General features: G+C 58.2%; 6 protein-coding genes across 6 annotated transcripts; 2 read left to right on the top strand and 4 right to left on the bottom strand.

Moving 5' to 3' along the window:
• Positions 1 to 532: 532 nt before the first annotated feature.
• Positions 533 to 3,440, bottom strand: SPBR_01302 (heat shock protein; the record flags this gene model as incomplete). The annotated part of the gene is made up of 3 exons (XM_040759613.1): positions 533 to 1,795; positions 1,870 to 2,273; positions 2,339 to 3,440. 3 exons carry the CDS (start codon positions 3,438 to 3,440, stop codon positions 533 to 535), a joined length of 2,769 nt encoding a protein of 922 aa, XP_040619727.1.
• A 1,119-nt stretch (positions 3,441 to 4,559) lies between these two features.
• SPBR_01236 (uncharacterized protein) lies at positions 4,560 to 8,233 on the bottom strand (the record flags this gene model as incomplete). The annotated part of the gene is made up of 5 exons (XM_040759547.1): positions 4,560 to 6,853; positions 6,918 to 7,254; positions 7,414 to 7,928; positions 7,991 to 8,100; positions 8,190 to 8,233. 5 exons carry the CDS (start codon positions 8,231 to 8,233, stop codon positions 4,560 to 4,562), a joined length of 3,300 nt encoding a protein of 1,099 aa, XP_040619726.1.
• Positions 8,234 to 9,414: 1,181 nt separating this feature from the next.
• SPBR_02061 (small subunit ribosomal protein S12e) lies at positions 9,415 to 10,006 on the bottom strand (the record flags this gene model as incomplete). Its single annotated transcript, XM_040760370.1, has 2 exons — positions 9,415 to 9,539; positions 9,655 to 10,006. The coding sequence occupies 2 exons, from the start codon at positions 10,004 to 10,006 to the stop codon at positions 9,415 to 9,417; spliced, it is 477 nt and encodes a 158-aa protein (XP_040619725.1).
• Positions 10,007 to 11,160: 1,154 nt separating this feature from the next.
• SPBR_02009 (small subunit ribosomal protein S15Ae) lies at positions 11,161 to 11,873 on the top strand (the record flags this gene model as incomplete). The annotated part of the gene is made up of 3 exons (XM_040760318.1): positions 11,161 to 11,293; positions 11,541 to 11,610; positions 11,684 to 11,873. The coding sequence occupies 3 exons, from the start codon at positions 11,161 to 11,163 to the stop codon at positions 11,871 to 11,873; spliced, it is 393 nt and encodes a 130-aa protein (XP_040619724.1).
• Positions 11,874 to 13,077: 1,204 nt separating this feature from the next.
• Positions 13,078 to 15,054, top strand: SPBR_01478 (capsule-associated protein CAP1; the record flags this gene model as incomplete). The annotated part of the gene is made up of 2 exons (XM_040759788.1): positions 13,078 to 14,945; positions 15,003 to 15,054. The coding sequence occupies 2 exons, from the start codon at positions 13,078 to 13,080 to the stop codon at positions 15,052 to 15,054; spliced, it is 1,920 nt and encodes a 639-aa protein (XP_040619723.1).
• A 728-nt stretch (positions 15,055 to 15,782) lies between these two features.
• On the bottom strand, positions 15,783 to 17,443 carry SPBR_01594 (RNA polymerase II-associated factor 1; the record flags this gene model as incomplete). The annotated part of the gene is made up of 2 exons (XM_040759904.1): positions 15,783 to 17,092; positions 17,170 to 17,443. 2 exons carry the CDS (start codon positions 17,441 to 17,443, stop codon positions 15,783 to 15,785), a joined length of 1,584 nt encoding a protein of 527 aa, XP_040619722.1.
• Positions 17,444 to 18,083: the final 640 nt, after the last annotated feature.

Below are 18,083 nucleotides of genomic sequence, written 5' to 3'. Positions count from 1 at the left end.
GTATGTCTACAGAGTAGTGTCAAGGGTGCAGCGGAATTAGCGCTGCACGGGGCGCTGAAAGGGACACTTGTAGAGGCTATCACGTGCAACTAGGTTCGACAGCTGTCCCTGCTGCCCTGTAAGCTTCAGAGTCGAACGCTAAAGCGACTGTGCGAATAGAGACAGCCGTACGAAATCGCCAAGAGATCAAGACAGACGTTCCGTTTTTGCTTCAATTTCAATAATTGCGTTTCATTTCGTTGGTATTGCAACGGCATATGTAGAATAGAGCGTTTCCTGCCGAGAAATACAAGTAGTAAGAGAAGTAGCATCCAGTTCCCATGAAAAATGACAAACGCCCTTAGATATGCCCTTCTGTGTCCCATGGTATTGGTGAATGGCGATGCAAGAAAGACAAACAACAAAACGACAACCAAAATCAAAATCAAAATCAAACAAATATGTGGCATCTGACAAGTGCGCAGACACGCCACAAAGCACATGTCCGAGTGCCACCACCACGAGGGCCGACAAACGGACTGGACGACGCGGCCTAGCGCTCGCCGTTCCACAGCCGTGACCACTCGCCCATGACCCAGTCGTACACCTGCAGGTGATAGTTGTGCCTGGCCATCCACAGGGCCATGCCACCCAGGACGCTCAGGCCGCCCAGGACTTCGAGCACGAGCATGCCGCGCGCGCGCAGGCCGGCCGTGACCTGGAGCAGGCCAAGAGGATCCTCGTGCGAAAAGGCAGACGACGACGACGACGACGACGACGACGACGACGACAATGACCACCCGGCGCTCTTCTTCGCCGTCTTCTTTTTCTTCTTGGCGAGTTTGGCCTGCTCCTGTTTCGTTTGGCGGGCAATGTCGCGCGCAGCGGGCGGCACGGCGACCAGCGTACCGTCCTGGACACACTCGCTCAGCCGCTCGGTGAGCCAGACGGCGCGCTCGTTGCGGGCCAGGTTCTCGTAGTGGGCGCGCTCGCTGTCGAGGCTGCGCTGCAGCTCGGCCGCCCAGTTCGCCAAGCGGATCCGGGCGAGGTGCTCTTCGCGCTGCGTATGGTCGGTGATGCGGGCCAGCGCAAACGACGACGGCGCCCCGAGCGGCGTGGTCAGCACACCGGGACGGGCGCCCGGGCTGCCCGGGCTGCCGGGAAGAATGCCCAGCTCGTTTCCGCCGCCCAGGCCGAGCGGCCGGTAGAGCGACTGTGGACGCAAAGGACTGTCGGCCGAGTCAGACCGCCGCCACTTGGCAAACTTTTGGGCCGCAGCATGCCGCAGCCGCGAGATGCCGTCGCGACAAAAGACCTGCTCAACGAGAGCTGCGAGATCGGTCGGGACCAGTGGTTGGACGTAGTCGGGGCTCATGAGCAGGCTGGCATCCATCACGTCGTGGTCGGACCCGTTGGCGCTTGATACGGCGTACGGCTGGGGGAGGCCCGAGGACGACGCCAAGGTGAGGGCCAGGTCTTGCGTTGCTGTCGGGGCCGTAAAGACAAACGGTTTGATGTTCGCTTCGTGAAGCTGCCGGGCGATTGTCTCCTTTGCCTCGGCAATGTCCTTGTCCGCATGCAGTGTGTCGGCCCGCGCCAGGACTGGAATGACATTCGTCAGTGGCGTCAAAAGCCGCAGATATTCAATATCAGCTGGCGTAAGGTGGCCTGAGATCATGTAGAACACGGCATCGACGGAAGTGCCACCGTCGCCACTGACAAGGCCGACAAAGTCTGCGTCACTCAGCGAGTTTGTGCAGAGCTTCTTGAGATAGCCTTCGACATATTCGACAACCGGCATGATGGTGTCCATGGTCTTGTGGGAAACGTTAGCATGGAAGCCATAAACTGCTTTAAACTGTTTTTGTTGCAAGTTGGGGTGAAACTGACCGATGTATTCCTTGTGAAGCCTGGTGTGTCCACAAAACAAATGTTTCGGTCGAGCACGTTGTCACCGAGACTCTTCCTCCGCCGCACGCCACCCGCATCGCTGACCTCGTTCCACCACGTCGGGTACGGCTTTGTGCTGGCATAGATCTCGGTGATGTGGTTGGTGGAGAGGTCTGGGCGAGTCGACCGAGACGACTTGCGACGAGCGCGAACTGTGCTCTGGCCTCCTCCGTCGGGCATGTTCGTGGTGGACGTTCCGGATACGGTCGCGGTCGCTGTCGCTGTCGCTGCCGATGACCGCCGTGTCCCGCTCAGTGAGAAAGACGTCGGCGTGACGTGGTCGACGTGGACAATGTGCGGGCAGGACTGCACGATGGCTTTGATGAGAGACGTTTTGCCGAGGCCTGGCGTGGGTTAGGAACAGCTGCAATGAGCCATGTGAATTGAACGGAGGGAAAGGAATACACACCTGAGTCACCGGCAATCAGCACCTTGAGACGCCCCATGTTCTTGCCCTCCTCGGTAAACGGCCGCCGACTCGGCATCTTGATGCTGGGCATGATCAGCTGCGGGGCACTGCCACTGTCCATCATCATGCTGTCCGTATCGGTTGTCGAAAAACCCGCGGACGAAGCGCCGAGGAGAAACGAGGCAGTCGTGGCGGCCGCAGCAGCTCCTGCCGCGTCAGACGAAGAGTGGTCTGCCTCGCGGCGGCTAGCTGCTATGCGGTCCGTCGTGGGCGTCTCACGGGTCGTTTCATTCGCGCTGGCAATCCCTGAACCGCTGATGCTCGGCCCAAAGCTGATATTGCCCGGGCCCCTGTCCAGATCGAAACTCATGTCACGACTGATCGGTCCGTCGCCTCCGGCACTGCCGCCGACGGAGGGATCGTCCATCAGCAGCGAGCCACTTAGCGAGTCCCGCCGGGATGACGGGCTGCTCGTGGCAGACAGCGAGGCAGGGCCCGGTGTGCCGAACAAGCTCGTCGAAGCCGACTGGGAGAAAAGCGGAGAGAAGTTGGGCGGCAAGGACGGCGGGTGCGAGGTCGTGATCGAGCGGGAATGCCCGTGGCGGGCCTGGTGCTGTCGAGAGATATCGGGTGTACTTGGCCGAGGTTCCTGGCTTTTGTCGTCGTCGCCGGCAGCACCACCCACGCGGTCACGAGCTGGCTGTGCCGTGGGAGCTGTGGGAAATGTGAGACTGGGGGCCGCTGCGTGTGATGCTTTCCCAGTATTTCCCTGGGTCGAGCTGCCTGCCGCCATCTTGTTGTGTGGAAAATGCCGTGCGTTCTGAAGAAGCGCCGCCTTGAAGCTCTCCGGGTCGCGGCCGGCCGCCTCGATGGCAGCAGCTTCGATAGCGGCGTCCACATCGTCTTCGTCGGCCACAAAGTACGTCACCATAGGGCTGGCACCGACCCCGCTGCCGCTACTGCTGGGTCCGACATTGCCGGCTGTGCTGCTGCTGTTGCCACCAGCGAGAACATGGCCCCCGCTGGCCAAGGGTGTCGCCACAGCGTCAGAGCCCGCGGCGGCGACGTGCCGCGGGCGCCCAAAGGCCTCGGATGGGCGCATGATAAGAGGATAGGCGACAAAATAGAGACACAAGGAGCGCTGGCGTGGTACGGTGACGGCAAAAAGAAGCTACATGTGTTGTGGACAGAAAAAGGGAGGATCTCGGGAGTGCAAAGCGACACGGATCAGAAAGACAGGAGAGGTGTCACAAGAGTACTCGGTAAGAATGGGGGCGGGGTCCGTACGGTCCGCCGTTCAGGAGGACGTGGTTTCTGACGAAGGGAGACACAAGGAGACAGGAAAGGAGTGATGTTGAGGTTTACAAAGTGACAGGGTGATCATCAAAAAAAGAGACGAAGATGTGGTTGTGGGATGTCCAGGAAAGGAAACTGTCACTGCGAGCCTGAGAGCAGGTTTGGGCCTTCCTTCCCCCTCACGGCCGTCCAAGATAAGCAGGCACGCGGTACAGCACTGGGCGATCTTGCTCTCTCAACTGCCAAATGGCGTAACCGTTGGGCCAAGAGGAAGGCACGGTCCAACGAGCAAAGCGTCCCTGCCGCCCTATGAGTGCGTGCGAATGGGTCGAACCCCGCCTTTCCCGCTGCTGGCGTGTCGAGGAAGGGGCGAACAGCGCAGGCGCGTGAGCGTGCAGTGCACGGAGTATTACACAGCGAGACAGTGAGGCAGGAGCGAGGGTCGTCGACTGCCCCGCTTTCGTGCGGCGGGCCGGACACTTGTTAGTGCCTTCTGTGGGGGCTACGTTATAGCGCGTTAGTAGGCTGGTTCGCGGCTGCAGTGGCGGAATAGATGCAGCGCGTGACTGCTATGAACTATGCTCAGTATAAGTACTGATATCAGCATATCAATAAATCAGGAAACCAGGAATACCGAGAATATCACGGCACATCATCACGGCATGTTGTCATTTTCTGGCCAGGTTTAGCTCATATTCATGTTGCTAGTGATCTATGTAATTCTCCGTTTGTCTTTGGATCGGTGTCCGAGTCCCCGACGATGCTTATTTTGCCGTCTTTTCCAGGCGGATACCTCCAATACCAGATAAAAAGAACGAAAGAAACAGCATCCCATGAAAAGCAGCCGGTGCGACGACGGCCTATAGTTTCATATTGTGAAACGGTGCAGCACGGGCAACAGTCCGCGCTTCCAGCCATACACTTCCTAGCGGTGGCTCTCGCGCTCGGCCTCGCCTCGCCGCGACCGATCGCCGGCATCTTCTGCGACGATAGCTTCACCACGGCGACCCTTTCGTCGGCTGCGCCGTCCACTGCCTCCACCACTGCCTCCACCTCCTCCACCCCCTCCACCTCCTGCACCAGCGTTTCCATCGTCAACGTCGTCACGGCCGCGCTTCGACCCGGCGACCAAGCTTGATATGCCGGCCCGCTTCTGTGCCTCGGCGGCCACACGTTCTCGCGTCCGTCTCTCGCGCTCGGCAGCATACGGATCGCTGCTGCCACCAGTCGCGGCCGCGCCCTTCGTTGTCTCGGTGCCGTTGCTGCCGCCGCCCTTGTCGCGGCCGCTGTCCCGATCGCGATCCCTCTCGCGGTCTCGGTCGCGGTCTCGGTCTCGGTCTCGATCTCGGCCACTGCGGTCGCGACGGTCGCTGCGGTCGCTGCGGTCCTTGTCGCGCCGGTCCTTGTCTTTTCCGCGGTCCCGGCTGCGGTCTCGATCGCGGTCGCTGTCTCTGTGAGACCGACGGCGGTAGTCGTCACGATCACGATCACGATCACGGCCACGATCCCGTTCCCGTTCCCGTTCCCGTTCCCTCTCTCGATCACGGTCACGAGCCCGGTCACGGTCGTGGTGCTCGCGGTCATGTCTCTTATCCGTGTCGCGGTCGCGGTGGCTGCGATGGCCGCCAGACCGTCGCGACTCGTCGAGGGGCGACATGGACCGCGTGCGCACTGCTGCCGCTGCATCGGCAGAGGCCTTGGCGGCTGACCGCTCCTCCTCGGCAAGGCGGTTCTCACGCTTGCGTCGGTTCTTCCGTCCACCACGGTTCTTACGCCGCGGTCGAGCCCCAGTACCGTGCGGCTTGTCTGTACCCCCTTCTTCTTCTTCGGGTTGGTCAGCATCCTCCAGTGTCAGTGAATCGCGCGAGTGTTCGCGCCGGCGGCCGTGGCTGGACCGCGATCCAGACCGGCCGCGTTCGTCATCGCCGTTGTCGTGGTGGTCGCGCGTGGGGCCATCGTCCCAGTCATCGTGCTGCTCATAGTCGAGGTCCGGATCGTTGCTCGTGCGCTTGTCGACGGCCAGCACACCCACGCCCTGCGTGTCCTTTTGGTCGTGGTCGGGGTCGAGGTCACGGCCGGTGGACTGTTCGCGCTTGAAGCCGCCACTCTCATGTCGGTCGCCGTGCCGGTGCCCATTACGACGATCGCGGTCACGACTACGGTCGCGGCTGCGCTCCCGATGGCGATCACGATCATGATCACGGTCGCGGCGTTTGGTGCTGACCGAGTTGCTTCGCGACCGGCCGTGGCCACTGTGTTCCGTAACGGTCGGGCTGTTGTGGGCCAAGCCATTCGTGGTTGCGACCGGGCGGTCGTCGGTGAGAAAGCCGCGCGCGCGGAGGTGCAGTGTGCTGGTGTTGGGCAGACCCTGGCGCATGGCCTTGGGACCGCTGGGGGCGTTAAGCGGTACATCTGGGGCCGGACCAAGGACACGCGCAGCGCCACCCATGCCAAACTGGCCGTAAGAAGCAAAGCCGCCTTGAGCGCCGTTCGGGATGGACTGGCCGCCGTCGCGCGACTCAAAGGTAGGAATCGAAGATGTCGGCGTCTTATCAGTGGACTCGTTGGGTGCGCCGGAGTCATCCTCTACTGACTGCTTCGGTCCATTCTGGGCCTGGACAGCACCCTTGTCGGTCATTTCAGTGTCGTCGCCATTTGCATTGCCCTCGGCGCTACCATTACCATTGTCCTGGCTTTCTTCACTGTTGCCGTTACCATTGACATTGACATTGCCGAAGCCGTTTGGTCCCTGTCCCTGATGCTGGCCAAAGTTGCTCTGGCCTTGGAACTGGAAGTTGTTGCCGTTCATACCGTTCATACCGTTCATACCGTTCATGCCGTTGGGCCCATAGCCGTTGCCGCCATTATAATAGCCGTGGTTGTTGTAGATGTTGTTGAAGCCACCACGGCCGGCGTTGTAGTTGCTGTTGTAATACCCGCGCCCGCGGCCTCTTCCACGCCCAAAACCGCGATAGTTATTGAATTGGTTCTGGTTTTGGTAGCCAAAGTTACCCTGCTGATTGTAGCCCTGGTTGTAGGCACCGTTATACGACCCGAAATCCCCGTTACCCATGCCCGAAGCATTTGGATGATTGAAATTGTCTTGGCCGCCATTCCATGCTTGCTGCCCACCGCCAAACCCGCTACCCATCATGTTCGGAAACCCGCCATTCATAAACATACCCTGCATCGACGCATCCACGCTCATACCAGGCATGCCTACGGATTGTGTTAGCCGTCGTCAACAGCCAAGGGGAGAAGAGTACAGGTCGTCGTGACATACCCATCATAGGGAAACCAAAGTTGCCCGGCATCATGCCGTTCTGCATGGCCATCATCATCTGCATCTGGTTCATATCGCCGCCCATGCCGTTGTTCATGCCCGGAAAGGCACCGTTCGCGCCCGGCATGTTGAATCCGCCCATGCCATTTGCATTGCCGCCGGCGACCTGGTTGCCGGCATCACCTGTGGCGGCATCTTGGCCCTCTTGGGCATCGACTGTTTGGCCATCACCGGCGGGTGCCTGTTCGGCGTCGCCGTCTGCCATGGGCTCTGTGCCGTCTTGTTGCGTTGGCTCTGCTGTGGCATTGTTGCCTTGTGATGCTGCGATCGCAGTTGTCTTGTGCCGCGGTTAAGGCATGTTAGCAAATTGTACGTTCCAAGAATGTGCCGAGTACAGTGCGTTCTCGTTTTGCCGTTTCGTCGTTACGAAACCGAGACTGCTGAGGGTACCATCAATGGAACACGCAAAAACAACAAAAAAACGAAAATTACGAACAGTTTGGTTAGCTGTGTCAGCACTAAGGTTGTTGTCGCCGCTGGCGAGAGCAGCCCCGTCGGCGGGGACATCATCTTCTTGCTGCCTTGCGCCTGCTTGGCCATTGTCTTGCATTTGTGAATCTTCGGCTCCCGACTGAGACTGAGCATTATCCAAAGGTTTTGAAGAATACGATGAAGAAAGATTGGTGCCCTGGCCCTGCATCTGGCCCCGGCCCTGGCTTTGTTCCTGGCCTTGCTGTGCCTCTCCCACTGCACTTGTAGCCACAGCCACCCCGTCCATCGCAGTTGCCGCTGTCGCCGCCGCCGCCGGAGCCGCCGCCGACTCCACAGGCGTGGCCGGCGCGACCGGTGTCGCGTCTTTGGTCTGCTTTGCGCGGTTTGTTTCGCGCTTCTTGAGTTCCGTCTTGATGAAGACGCGGATCGTCGACCGCATCACCTTGTTCGGATTGCAGTCGGCCGCAGAGAGCGGCGTGTGTTCGCACACGGGACATGTCGAGGGAAGCGTCGCATGGCCTGTGTCCAGCGTCAGTTTTTGCTGCTGGTGTACAGTGACCGTCATCGCAAGGAATACTCACAGTTCTCGTCAATGAGCTGCTCGCAGCACGGCAGCTTGAAAGCGTTGACGGCCAACTTGCTGCAGATGGCACAGCGCAGCTTGGTCGGGATATCGTCTTCCGTCAGGGAGCTGCACAACAGGGCACATTGTTAGTCACTGTAAAGAGGCAGACGATGTCGACAAAGAAGGGTAATGCTGCGCATTGCCAGCAGACGTACTTCACCAGCTCCACCTCCGCAGGGGAGAGTGCCTTGGCCGCCATCGCGTGAGAAAACCACGCAGGTAACGAGAGCAAGCAATCGGCGAGTTGCTTATTCGAAGTGGTGGTCCATCAGAGTCGGAGGACTGTGATCAAATCGGCGGAGGATCCAAAGGGACGTCAAACAAGAGGCCGAAAGACGCAAAAGACGCAAAAGAAGGCCGTTGTCGACAAAACGTAGGGATACTTGAAGAGTAGGAGTTGATGTCGCGTCCGCCTTCAGCATCCGTCCAGACTCTACGACTCCGATTGCGCGAGAAAAGATCCGGATGTGTTTCGTCGGTGTTGGTGCGCGCAGAGACCCCAGGATTCGCGTTGTCGTGGCCAAGAAGAAAGTGAAGCGTGAAGATCTTTTTAGCGGAGAATTTGGAATTTGGGTTCGCTTCAAGTCAACTTCGCCGCCCCTTCCAATTCGCGGTCGCGCTAAAGCTCTGTCACGTGCGCGTGTTGAAGGATTGGCCGCCTTGCATCTTACATCACCCAAAGAGGCAAGAGCTAGAACGACATCGTTCCTCTCAGTGGAGAAGTAAGAATACGGAAATTGCACGAATTTGTCAATTTGAGGCCACAGACAGTTTCATTCTTTCTAGAGGGTTTTTTTGTTCCAAAAGAAAAGAGTCAAAAAAGGAGAAAAGGGGCGGCGTGGCTGCAGGTGGCGACTGAACGGCTACAGCAGTGAACTGCCACATATAGCAGCCTTGTGATATTGCTGGACGGCAACTTGTGGTAGCCATATCCAATGTCAGAGGATGTGGCGGGCCCGTATGTAGAAGTTTTTTAAAAAATATGTGATTATATTCTAATGCTGTGCATTGAGAGATACGCTGGCCACACTGAGGCAGCAAATATCTAACGCCACCTCTCGTTGCTGCTTTATAAATCAAATTGTAGAGATGGCAGACTACGAAACAGGAAGACATGACCATAGGACACGGGACGAGAACAAGTACTGGAAATGCGGGTTGGCATCCGCTTTTTGTCTTTTGTCTATCTGGTACCCAGTATCCCGCCGGTCTCTTGCAATCTTGACCATTCCAAAAAGGTAGACGCAATTCGTGAGACAAGATTTTTTTGGAAAAAAGATGGAATTTTTATTTTATTTTGGTGCCCTAGATATTCCGTCCCAGGTGCGCAGCAGAGCATCGTATCGTATCGTATCGAATAAACGACTCGGATCGATCCGCTTACTGCTCGGTCTGGAAGTAGTTGAGCAGGATGGAGCGCTCCTGCGACTCCTCACCCCAGTCCTTGACAACGACGCAAGAGCAGTTGACAACCTTGCGGGCATTGCCCTCGCGGTCGAGAACGCCTGTAAAATGTTAGAAGAAGGGAACAAATGGACAGAGCGGGCAAAGGAAACGCCAAAACGTCCTGTGTCAAGCGGCACAAGGCGGCGTGGCGGGAGGAGGAAATAAAACACGTACACAGGCCAGCCCACTCGCCGAGCTGCTTGCCGTCAGGGACCTTGATCAGAGGGATCTTGTGCTCGGAGCACAGGGCAATGACGAGCTTCTTGTAGGCATCCTCCTCGCAGGCCTCGTTCAGGACGCACATGTGCGCCTGGCGGCGGTCGAGGGCCTTGGAGGCCTCGCGCAGACCGCGGGCAAGACCGTCGTGGATCAGGGAAAGGCGCAGAACACCCTTGAGGGCGTCCAGAACCGACATCTGGCCCTTGGAGGCGGCATCGGCCGAAACCTCAACCTCCTCCTGGACCTCGGGCTGGTTATCTTCTACGTCCGACTGTTGCGCAAAACGTCTGGTCAGCACGCGCTCCATATCTCGTTTCAAATGGCTGCTCTTGTGTCTCTCATCCCGTGTTTCCGTCGTCGTCGTCCGTTCTCTCCTCGCCGCCGCAGACGCCCCGCGCTTCTCCTGGGTGGCTTGTCGATTTCTCGAGTAATTCGGAGCGGAGGGGTTGCTGGACAAGGCGGCGGCTCCGACCGAGCGTTGTCGGCCAGCCGGCGGGGAGAACGGCGGCGAGACAGGTTCCGTGCAGAATCCAGTTGCAACTCACCATCTTTAATGTTCAGTTGTCTTGAAGTTGTCGATACGATCCTCGAAGAGTTTGGTGATGGGAATTTTGTGTTGTCGTGAAAAGAAGCAGGTGGTAACTTGGCGGATTTTTTTTAGTAGGAAGGAAATGGTGGCGCCCCTGCCACTTGTGCTGTAGTTTTGTGTGAGCGAAACTTTTTTGGAGGCGTCCCCGCTTATCTAATTCATGAAAATTTCGGCCAATCACCGTGGGGCAGTACCCTCCGTACCCTTCTGGCCAGTACATGTTAGGGCCCACAGGAGATTTTGTGTGTCGCACCGGCCACGGAAGAAAAATGGTCCGGCTCCATCTTTCTGCTCGCACGAAGAAAATTGGCCAGCAGAGTCGGGGGACCCACTGCGAGGAGTGCGAAAAAAAACGGAAAAGTTACAGGCGCAGCAAAACCATCTCGAAATTTGCTGCTTTCTCAACCATCTCCAACCCAACGACAATCTTCACGCCGACCTCTCTCAACACCACACAAGGTAGGTTGACGACTCTCACGATCGATGTTCCGTCTCTCTGGACTGGGCCCGGCGCGCGAAAAGAAAAGAAATACAGAAAAGATGGAACCGGCCATGGGAACTTGACGTGCATCTCGACGCTGCGAGACGGCATGAAGCAATTTGGGTCGTTTCGCGGCGGACAGACGCGCGATTGGCAACACATCCGAACCGACCGTCGTTGCGGCGGTCGCAGGAGGCTGGGGACAGCAATCATGGGGGCATATGGAAACATAGGCGCCGGTGATACGCTGCTCTCCTTCAGCACTGAGCGGGCAGAACCTTTCTTCGAAGAATTCTCTTTTCTTTCGCGTCGAAGGGCACTCTCCACGCTCCAGAGCCTCAATGACTAACTTTTATTTTTGCGTAAAAGAGAACCTCTCCCAACCGCCAAGATGGTCCGCACCTCCGTCCTCCACGATGCTCTGAAGAGCATCAACAACGCCGAGAAGGCCGGCAAGCGCCAGGTGCTCATCCGCCCTAGCTCCAAGGTCATTGTCAAGTTCTTGACTGTCATGCAAAAGCACGGTACGTTTTTGTCTCGGGACTCCATGTACTGTTTCGCCATGTGTGGTTGCCTCCTCCGCCCTTCGGCATGATAACTGGACGACCGTCTCAAATATCCTACGACACGAGTCTTTTAAGTTGCCGATAGAACAAACCACCATATGCGGAGATCTTACACGTTTCTCGGAGTCTTCACTGGCAATCACACATGACGTTTACACGTTTAATCTTCCGCAACAGCCAACTAATTCTGGTTTCTTGTTTTCAGGCTACATTGGCGAGTTCGAGGAGGTCGATGACCACCGCTCGGGCAAGATTGTCGTCCAGTTGAACGGCCGGTACGTACCAACCGCTGCACCATTATGCACCATCGTGCATGTGCAATGAGAACCCGCCACTAACTCCTCCCAGCCTGAACAAGACCGCCGTCATCTCCCCCCGCTACAACGTCCGCCTGGCCGACCTGGAGAAGTGGGTTGTCAAGCTGCTGCCCGCCCGTCAGTTTGGTTACATCATCCTGACCACCTCGGCCGGTATCATGGACCACGAGGAGGCGAGACGCAAGCACGTCTCCGGCAAGATCATTGGCTTCTTCTACTAGATCAGTAGGCGAGGCTGGTGGTGTGCTGGTGCGATGGGGATGTAGGACAGGCGCAGTCACGACTGGGGGACCGCGTGCGCGCTGCGATTTTGTGTGGCATATTTGGCGTTTGGGACTGGAAAAGGATGCCAGAGTCTTACGAGACCTATTTGAATCTATCACGAAACGAATTATCTTTCTACAAAAGCAAAACAGCTCGCCACTGCCCGACAATCAATGCCAGTGCCTTTCCTCTTCTTCCGTTGTCTGACCTTGATGGCGTAAGTGACCATATTCGCATGTACGGCAATACGGAGTAATTTGCTGTGTCTGGGATGGAGGATATCAGAGACAAGCACGCGACGGAAGTCCATTCCAGTGAAAGGCGCAAATTGCGAGCTGAATTAGCTCTGCGTCTGCCTCGTGTCGTCTGTAATGAGTAATTAATTGTTTCCGATCCCCCTAAAACGGGCAGGGCTTACGTCGCTGGCGAGGTGGTGTGGGCCTAGAATGGGCTCTTACTCCCGCCCAGACTTGAGGAAGGAACGAACATAGGGGGTGTGGATACAAGAACCTCCCGTCCCATGTATAATGCATTGATTGCACGCCACTGGAGTTGATTAGCACCTTCCGTGCGCCGTTCTTGCTTGGAAACTCTTGCGAAGCTTGTGACAGTGGTCGTTCCTTCCGCCAAGTGGAACAATTGCAGCGCACTAACACCGCACGCGGCAGGAGCAATCGGTCGCTATTGCTTGTATTTCCCCATGACTACAGGGGTGTCTAACGACGCCTGAAATTGCGAAATCCTGATTTTTTTTCCCACTCCTTTTGTCTGCAAAGACGACACGCATCGACCATTGTGGAATTGCCCGACCAAACCTGTCGTCACATTGCTCACGTCACGGAATCGACACTCCTCTGCCCATTGCGGCCCCAGTGGTGCATAGCAAGGCCTCTCTTGCTCCCGACCACGCGCGTCTGGCGTTCGCCCTCCTCGAAAGATCTGCCCAGGGATAGCTTTCTCCCATTTTGCTATCGTCGTGTTGGGCGACTTCATCTCTGTCTGCCTCTCTCGCCCGTTTTGTCAATCTCGCACACGGGCCTCTTTCGACGGTGTGCCAAGCAGCTCCGTTGATTGGTGTCTCGTCGACCTCACGGTACCCTCTTTTCTTTGCCAATTTATTCTCGACACGGCTCATACAGTACCATACCCTCGTTTCGCATCATGCGGTCACGACAGTTTACTATCCTCGGCGTCTTCGCCATTCTCATCATCTGCTTCTACTCCTTCTCGCACATCGAGCAGGCGCCATATCTCGGCCCACATGCAAATGGACATCCCGCCACAGACCCAGCCGCAACGGCAACCCCGAACACGCCCGGCAACACACCCCCGACGCCGGAGAAGAGTCTGCCGCACCCGCCCGAAGTCGAATCCGGTCACCAGGTGCCCGCCTCCGCGCCCGACGTCCAGCCTCCGGCGTCCAAGCCGAAGAAGGCATCACATACCTCGCACCCCATGTGGTCACTGATCAGCGGAGCCGAGAGCGACCTGGAGAAGATGAAAGCACGGCAGTCCAAGACGCTCCAAGAGGCTGTGGCGGAGTACCGCAAGCGCTACGGCATTGCACCGCCACCACACTTTGACAAGTGGTTTGCGTTTGCCAAGGACAACAACGTGCAGCTGGTCGACGAGTTCGACACGATCAACGAGCTGCTGACGCCCTTTTGGGGCCTCAAGCCTGCGACGATCCGCGCGCGGGCCAAGGAGGCCCTTGGTTTCGGCAACGGCCTGCTGGGCCTAGCCATTCGCGACGGCAACATCTCGCACATTGAGGGCGGCGGCGAATGGCAGCGCGATGCCACCAAGGGCATGCTGCGGCAGTTTATCCAGTATCTGCCCAACATGGACCTGTGCTTCAACGTGCACGACGAGCCGCGTGTCGTGGTGCCGCACGAGGACATGGCGCGGCTGGTGGCGACGGCCAAGGGCAAGACCATGGCCAGGGCGCGCGCCAACGCCGACAGCCCCGGCACGCTGCGCAACCAGTTCACGGCCAAGGTCAAGGGCCTCGGCAGCGGCAACCGCTTCGAGGAGGCGGCGCTGACACGCTTCAACGTGTTTGCGCACCAGCCGACATGGACGCACTCGCGCATGTCGTGCCCGCCCGACAGCCCCGCGCGGGCGCTGGAGGAGGGCGAGCAGCGCGACGACGTGGCGCAGTACAGCTTGAGCGAGCTGGGCTTTGTGTACAACATGACGGCGCTGTCGGACATTTGCTACACGCCGTCGCTGCGCGAGACGTTTGGGTTTTTTGATAGGCCCAATGCCTACAACATCGTGCACGACCTGTTCCCCATCTTCTCGCAGTCCAAGGTCTCCTCGTATGCCGACATCCTGTACCCGTCGCCGTGGTACTGGTACGGGAAGGTGACCTACGACGAGGCGCGCGACCGGCCGTGGGCCGACAAGATCGACCAGCTGTACTGGCGGGGCTCCACGACGGGGGGGTTCAGCCGTGACGGCGGCTGGCGCCGGCAGCACCGCCAGCGCTTCGTGCAGAAGATCAACGCCGTCGACCAGGCCATGATCCTCAAGAATGCAGCGGCCGACCGCGATGGCGGCGAGCAGGACTGGCAGGTCAAGGAGGTGGCGCGCGCCGACTTCAAGGACCTCTTCAATGTGTACTTCTCGCACATTGGCCAGTGCGACGAGGGCGACTGCGAGGCGCAAAAGCAGTTTTTCGAGATCCAGGACCGTGCCGACCAGCAGGACGCCTGGCAGTACAAGTACCTGGTGGACCTGGACGGCAACGCCTTCTCGGGCCGTTTCTACGCGTTCCTGCAGAGCAAGAGCCTTGTGTACAAGCAGGCTATTTTCCGCGAGTGGCACTACGAGTGGCTCAAGCCGTGGGCGCACTACATCCCGCTGAGCCTGCGCGGTGACGACTGGCTGGAGACCGTGCGGTTCTTTGGCGACGGCGCGCTGGGCAAGAAGGAAGCGGAGCGGCTCGCGTTGCAGAGCCGCGACTGGGCCAACAATGTCGTGCGCAATGTCGACCTGGAGGCGTGGTTCTTCCGGTTGCTGTTAGAGTGAGTCCCATCCCCTCATTTCTGTTTTCATGCTTGATCTCTCTGCTAATCTTGTAGGTATGGCCGTGTTATTGACGATGACCGCGAGTCCATCGGCTTCACTCTCTAGGTGATTTTCTGCCTTGTTCCATTTTGATTTATGTCCCTGGTTTTTGTTCCCCCCCGTCTTTTTTTCTGGAGTTTATTACAACAATGCGGCCCTTTTAGTCACTGCAAGCGGTAGATGTCTTCACGCGTATGCGAGTCAAACAAAAGGGTTGTCGGTAGGCAACGGCGCTTGTTCGTCATTTTGTCCGTTCTTGGTGGGTTTGACTCGTGTCTCTGCCTTTTTTATGCTCTTGTTTGTTATAGAAGCGCTGTCTTTGCAGGGGGGCCTCGGATACTGGCGTTGTGTTTTCTGTGTTATTTACTTTGTGTTGAGAGGCCTCTCAAGTCCTTGCGTCCTTGCCTGTATATTATTAGCTCATTAGAACGGCCAGGATACTTTTAATAGACAGGGTTACGCCTTTTTTTTATTCGCTGCTGCACATGCGGTGCATTCACTCATCAGACCGTTACTGTTTCCAATTGTTTCCAGTATATATTTCGATGTAGGCCGATCTCCCTCCCAAATACTCCGTGTAGACTTTTTTGATACATGGTTCGATGAAAGTATATGGAAAAACACTTTGCAACCATTCTCTCCCAGATTGCTGTACGAATAAAACATGATATGAACAGACACGTAACCCGCTAACGACAAGAAAATAGCACAGAAGATGACGAAAATGGAGACAAGGCAGAATGACAAGACATGGGAAACCATTTGAAGCCGAAATCGTCGCTGTCTGGGGTCGACTACTCGTCCTCGTCGGCCAAGGCGTCGTCCTCGTCCTCGTCCTCACCGTCCGAGCGGTGGCGGCCGTTGCTGTTGCCCCGTCCCGGGTTAGGACTGCTGCTGCCACGACGGCCATTGCGCTCGTCGTCCTCGTCGTCGTCGTTCTCATCCTCCAAGCCGTCACCGTGCTGGCCATTGCTCTTCCTCGCCGGTGCGGGCACGTCCTCGTCCGCGTCGCCCTCGGCGTCCATCTGGGCTTCCTCAAAGTGCAGCGGGTCGGCACGGATGAGCGCAATGTGCTCCTTGATTTCGTCCGGTGCGTCCTGCACCGAGATCATCAGGCGGTCGGCCGGACGGTCGGCGCCGTCGTTGTCGTCGTCGTCGTCGTTGATGTTGCTGCTGCCCATGCCACCGCCGCCACGCGCAATCTGCTTTTGCCGCTGGCTCCGCACGACGGTGCGCTGCATGACGGGGTAGTAGAGGGCCGCCCGCGGACCGCCGGCCACGCGCGAGCCCAGGTCGGGTGCCGCCGCGATGGCGTCTTCGGAGAAGGCCAGCAAGACCTCCTCGGCGTACTTGGTGGCATGGGTGTACTCCTTGTCCTCGATGGACTCATAGGCGCGGACGCGGTTGAAGCTGAACCGCTCCTCGCTGGCGGCCTGGGCCTGGCCCTCGGGGGCGCCAAACGCGCGGCGGAACTCCTCGCCCACGCCTGTCTTCTCCGGCAGGTAGAACTCGTACTGCACGTGGTGCTGGGGCCGCGGGTTGCGACGGGGATCGCGCTCGTAGGCCTTGGTGGCGGCTTCGAGGGCCGCCCGCTCGTCGTCGGCCATCTCGACGGCCTTGAAGATGCCAGACAGCAAGCGCGAGTCGTACACACCGGTGCCGGCGGCCACGGGGTGGTTGCTGAACTTGACCGTGACATAGGCGCCGCTGTCGGGGAACGCGCCCAGGTCGGGCAGCAGCGGGTAGGCGGCGGCGAGGCGCAGGTTCTTCTTGGTGGGATGGCGCACGCGGCTGTAGCGGTCGCGGGCGGCGGTCTGGGCGGCCTGGAAGCTCTGGTCGATCTTGCGCTTGACGTAGGCCGGCGTGCCGGCGTCGGGCTCGGGCGAGGAGCGCTTCTCTGGACGGCGGACCTTGTTGATGCCTGCGCGGAAGGGGCTGCCGCCGGCCACGCCGCCTTTGGAGGCGATGGAGGAGATGTACTCGGTGCGGCGCAAGAAGGACACGCCGGACTCGGTCGTGCGTGGCTTGCCCAGGGACGAGAGCGGCTTGAGGAGGGCGCGGTCGTGCGGGTGAACGGGAGGCGGGTGCGGGTCGGATTGTATGGCTGGTGCGTCTTAGGTTAGCGGACGGCCAAGGGCAGAAAAAAAGACGGAAGGAAAGCGACGTGAGACCACAACGTACAGGACTCGTCGCCGTCAAAGACGCCGGGCATGCCAATCAGGTCCAGAGGCATGCCCAGCTCGGCATCGGCCTCGATGTTGAGCGGCTGCTCGCGGGCCAGACGCGAGGCAAACGCGGGCGAGGTGTAGAACCCGCTGCTGAGGCCCGTGTTGGGGATCTCGAGCAGCTTGGGCGGGTTCGGTGGTGGCGGCAGCACGTTGGAGTAGCGGACGCGCGCGATATAGTCCTGGTGGACGGTGCGTTCGCCGCCGCCGCGCGACGCAGACGACGACATGGCTGTGTTGTGTGATGTTCAGGCGCTGGATGCAAGCTGCTGATTGGCAACTATGATACAGACACAGGTTCTGGCATCAATGCGGATGCTCGTGGTGTCGTGGTGGCTGCTCGTTGCGCTGGTGTTGGAGGAGGTCAATTTCGTGACATGTCGCTGGCGTTGAAGCTTTTGCTGTTGTCGAGAAAGGGAGGCGCCAGGCCGTCGTGGGCGGAAACGAAAATCCAAAAAGCGAATTAAATTTGATGCAAAATTAAATGCAAAATAAAGACGCTGTGCGTTGTGCCCGTTTTCGGTGCAGCCCACCGTCAGGAGCGGCAACCAGAGGCCTAGCGGCCAATACAGGCGGCTTTCGCGCCCTAATAGGGGCGTCAAGGAGGCTAGCCTCAGGGCCTCAAAGAAAGACTGTCAAAAGAGTCAAAAGACGCACGGACTTTCGTCTTTGTTGTCGACTCTATGGTAGAAACGTCATATGAACCCATATGTTGGATATAACAAACTGCAACGACCGACCGCTGGATCGCGACAGAGGCGCACCGCGGATCAAAGAGAAGAACATATAATATAAAAATAAAATGAAATAAAATACCCTCTCTGTGCATTAAGATAACTCTATAGAACAAATAGCAAACAGCGCAGCAAA

This window comes from Sporothrix brasiliensis (genome assembly GCF_000820605.1).
Source record: "Sporothrix brasiliensis 5110 chromosome Unknown Cont18, whole genome shotgun sequence".
NCBI classification, from domain to species: Eukaryota; Fungi; Ascomycota; class Sordariomycetes; order Ophiostomatales; family Ophiostomataceae; genus Sporothrix; species Sporothrix brasiliensis.
The sequence above is the reverse complement of the archived record's forward strand: the minus strand, read 5'-3'. Positions and strand labels throughout refer to the sequence as shown.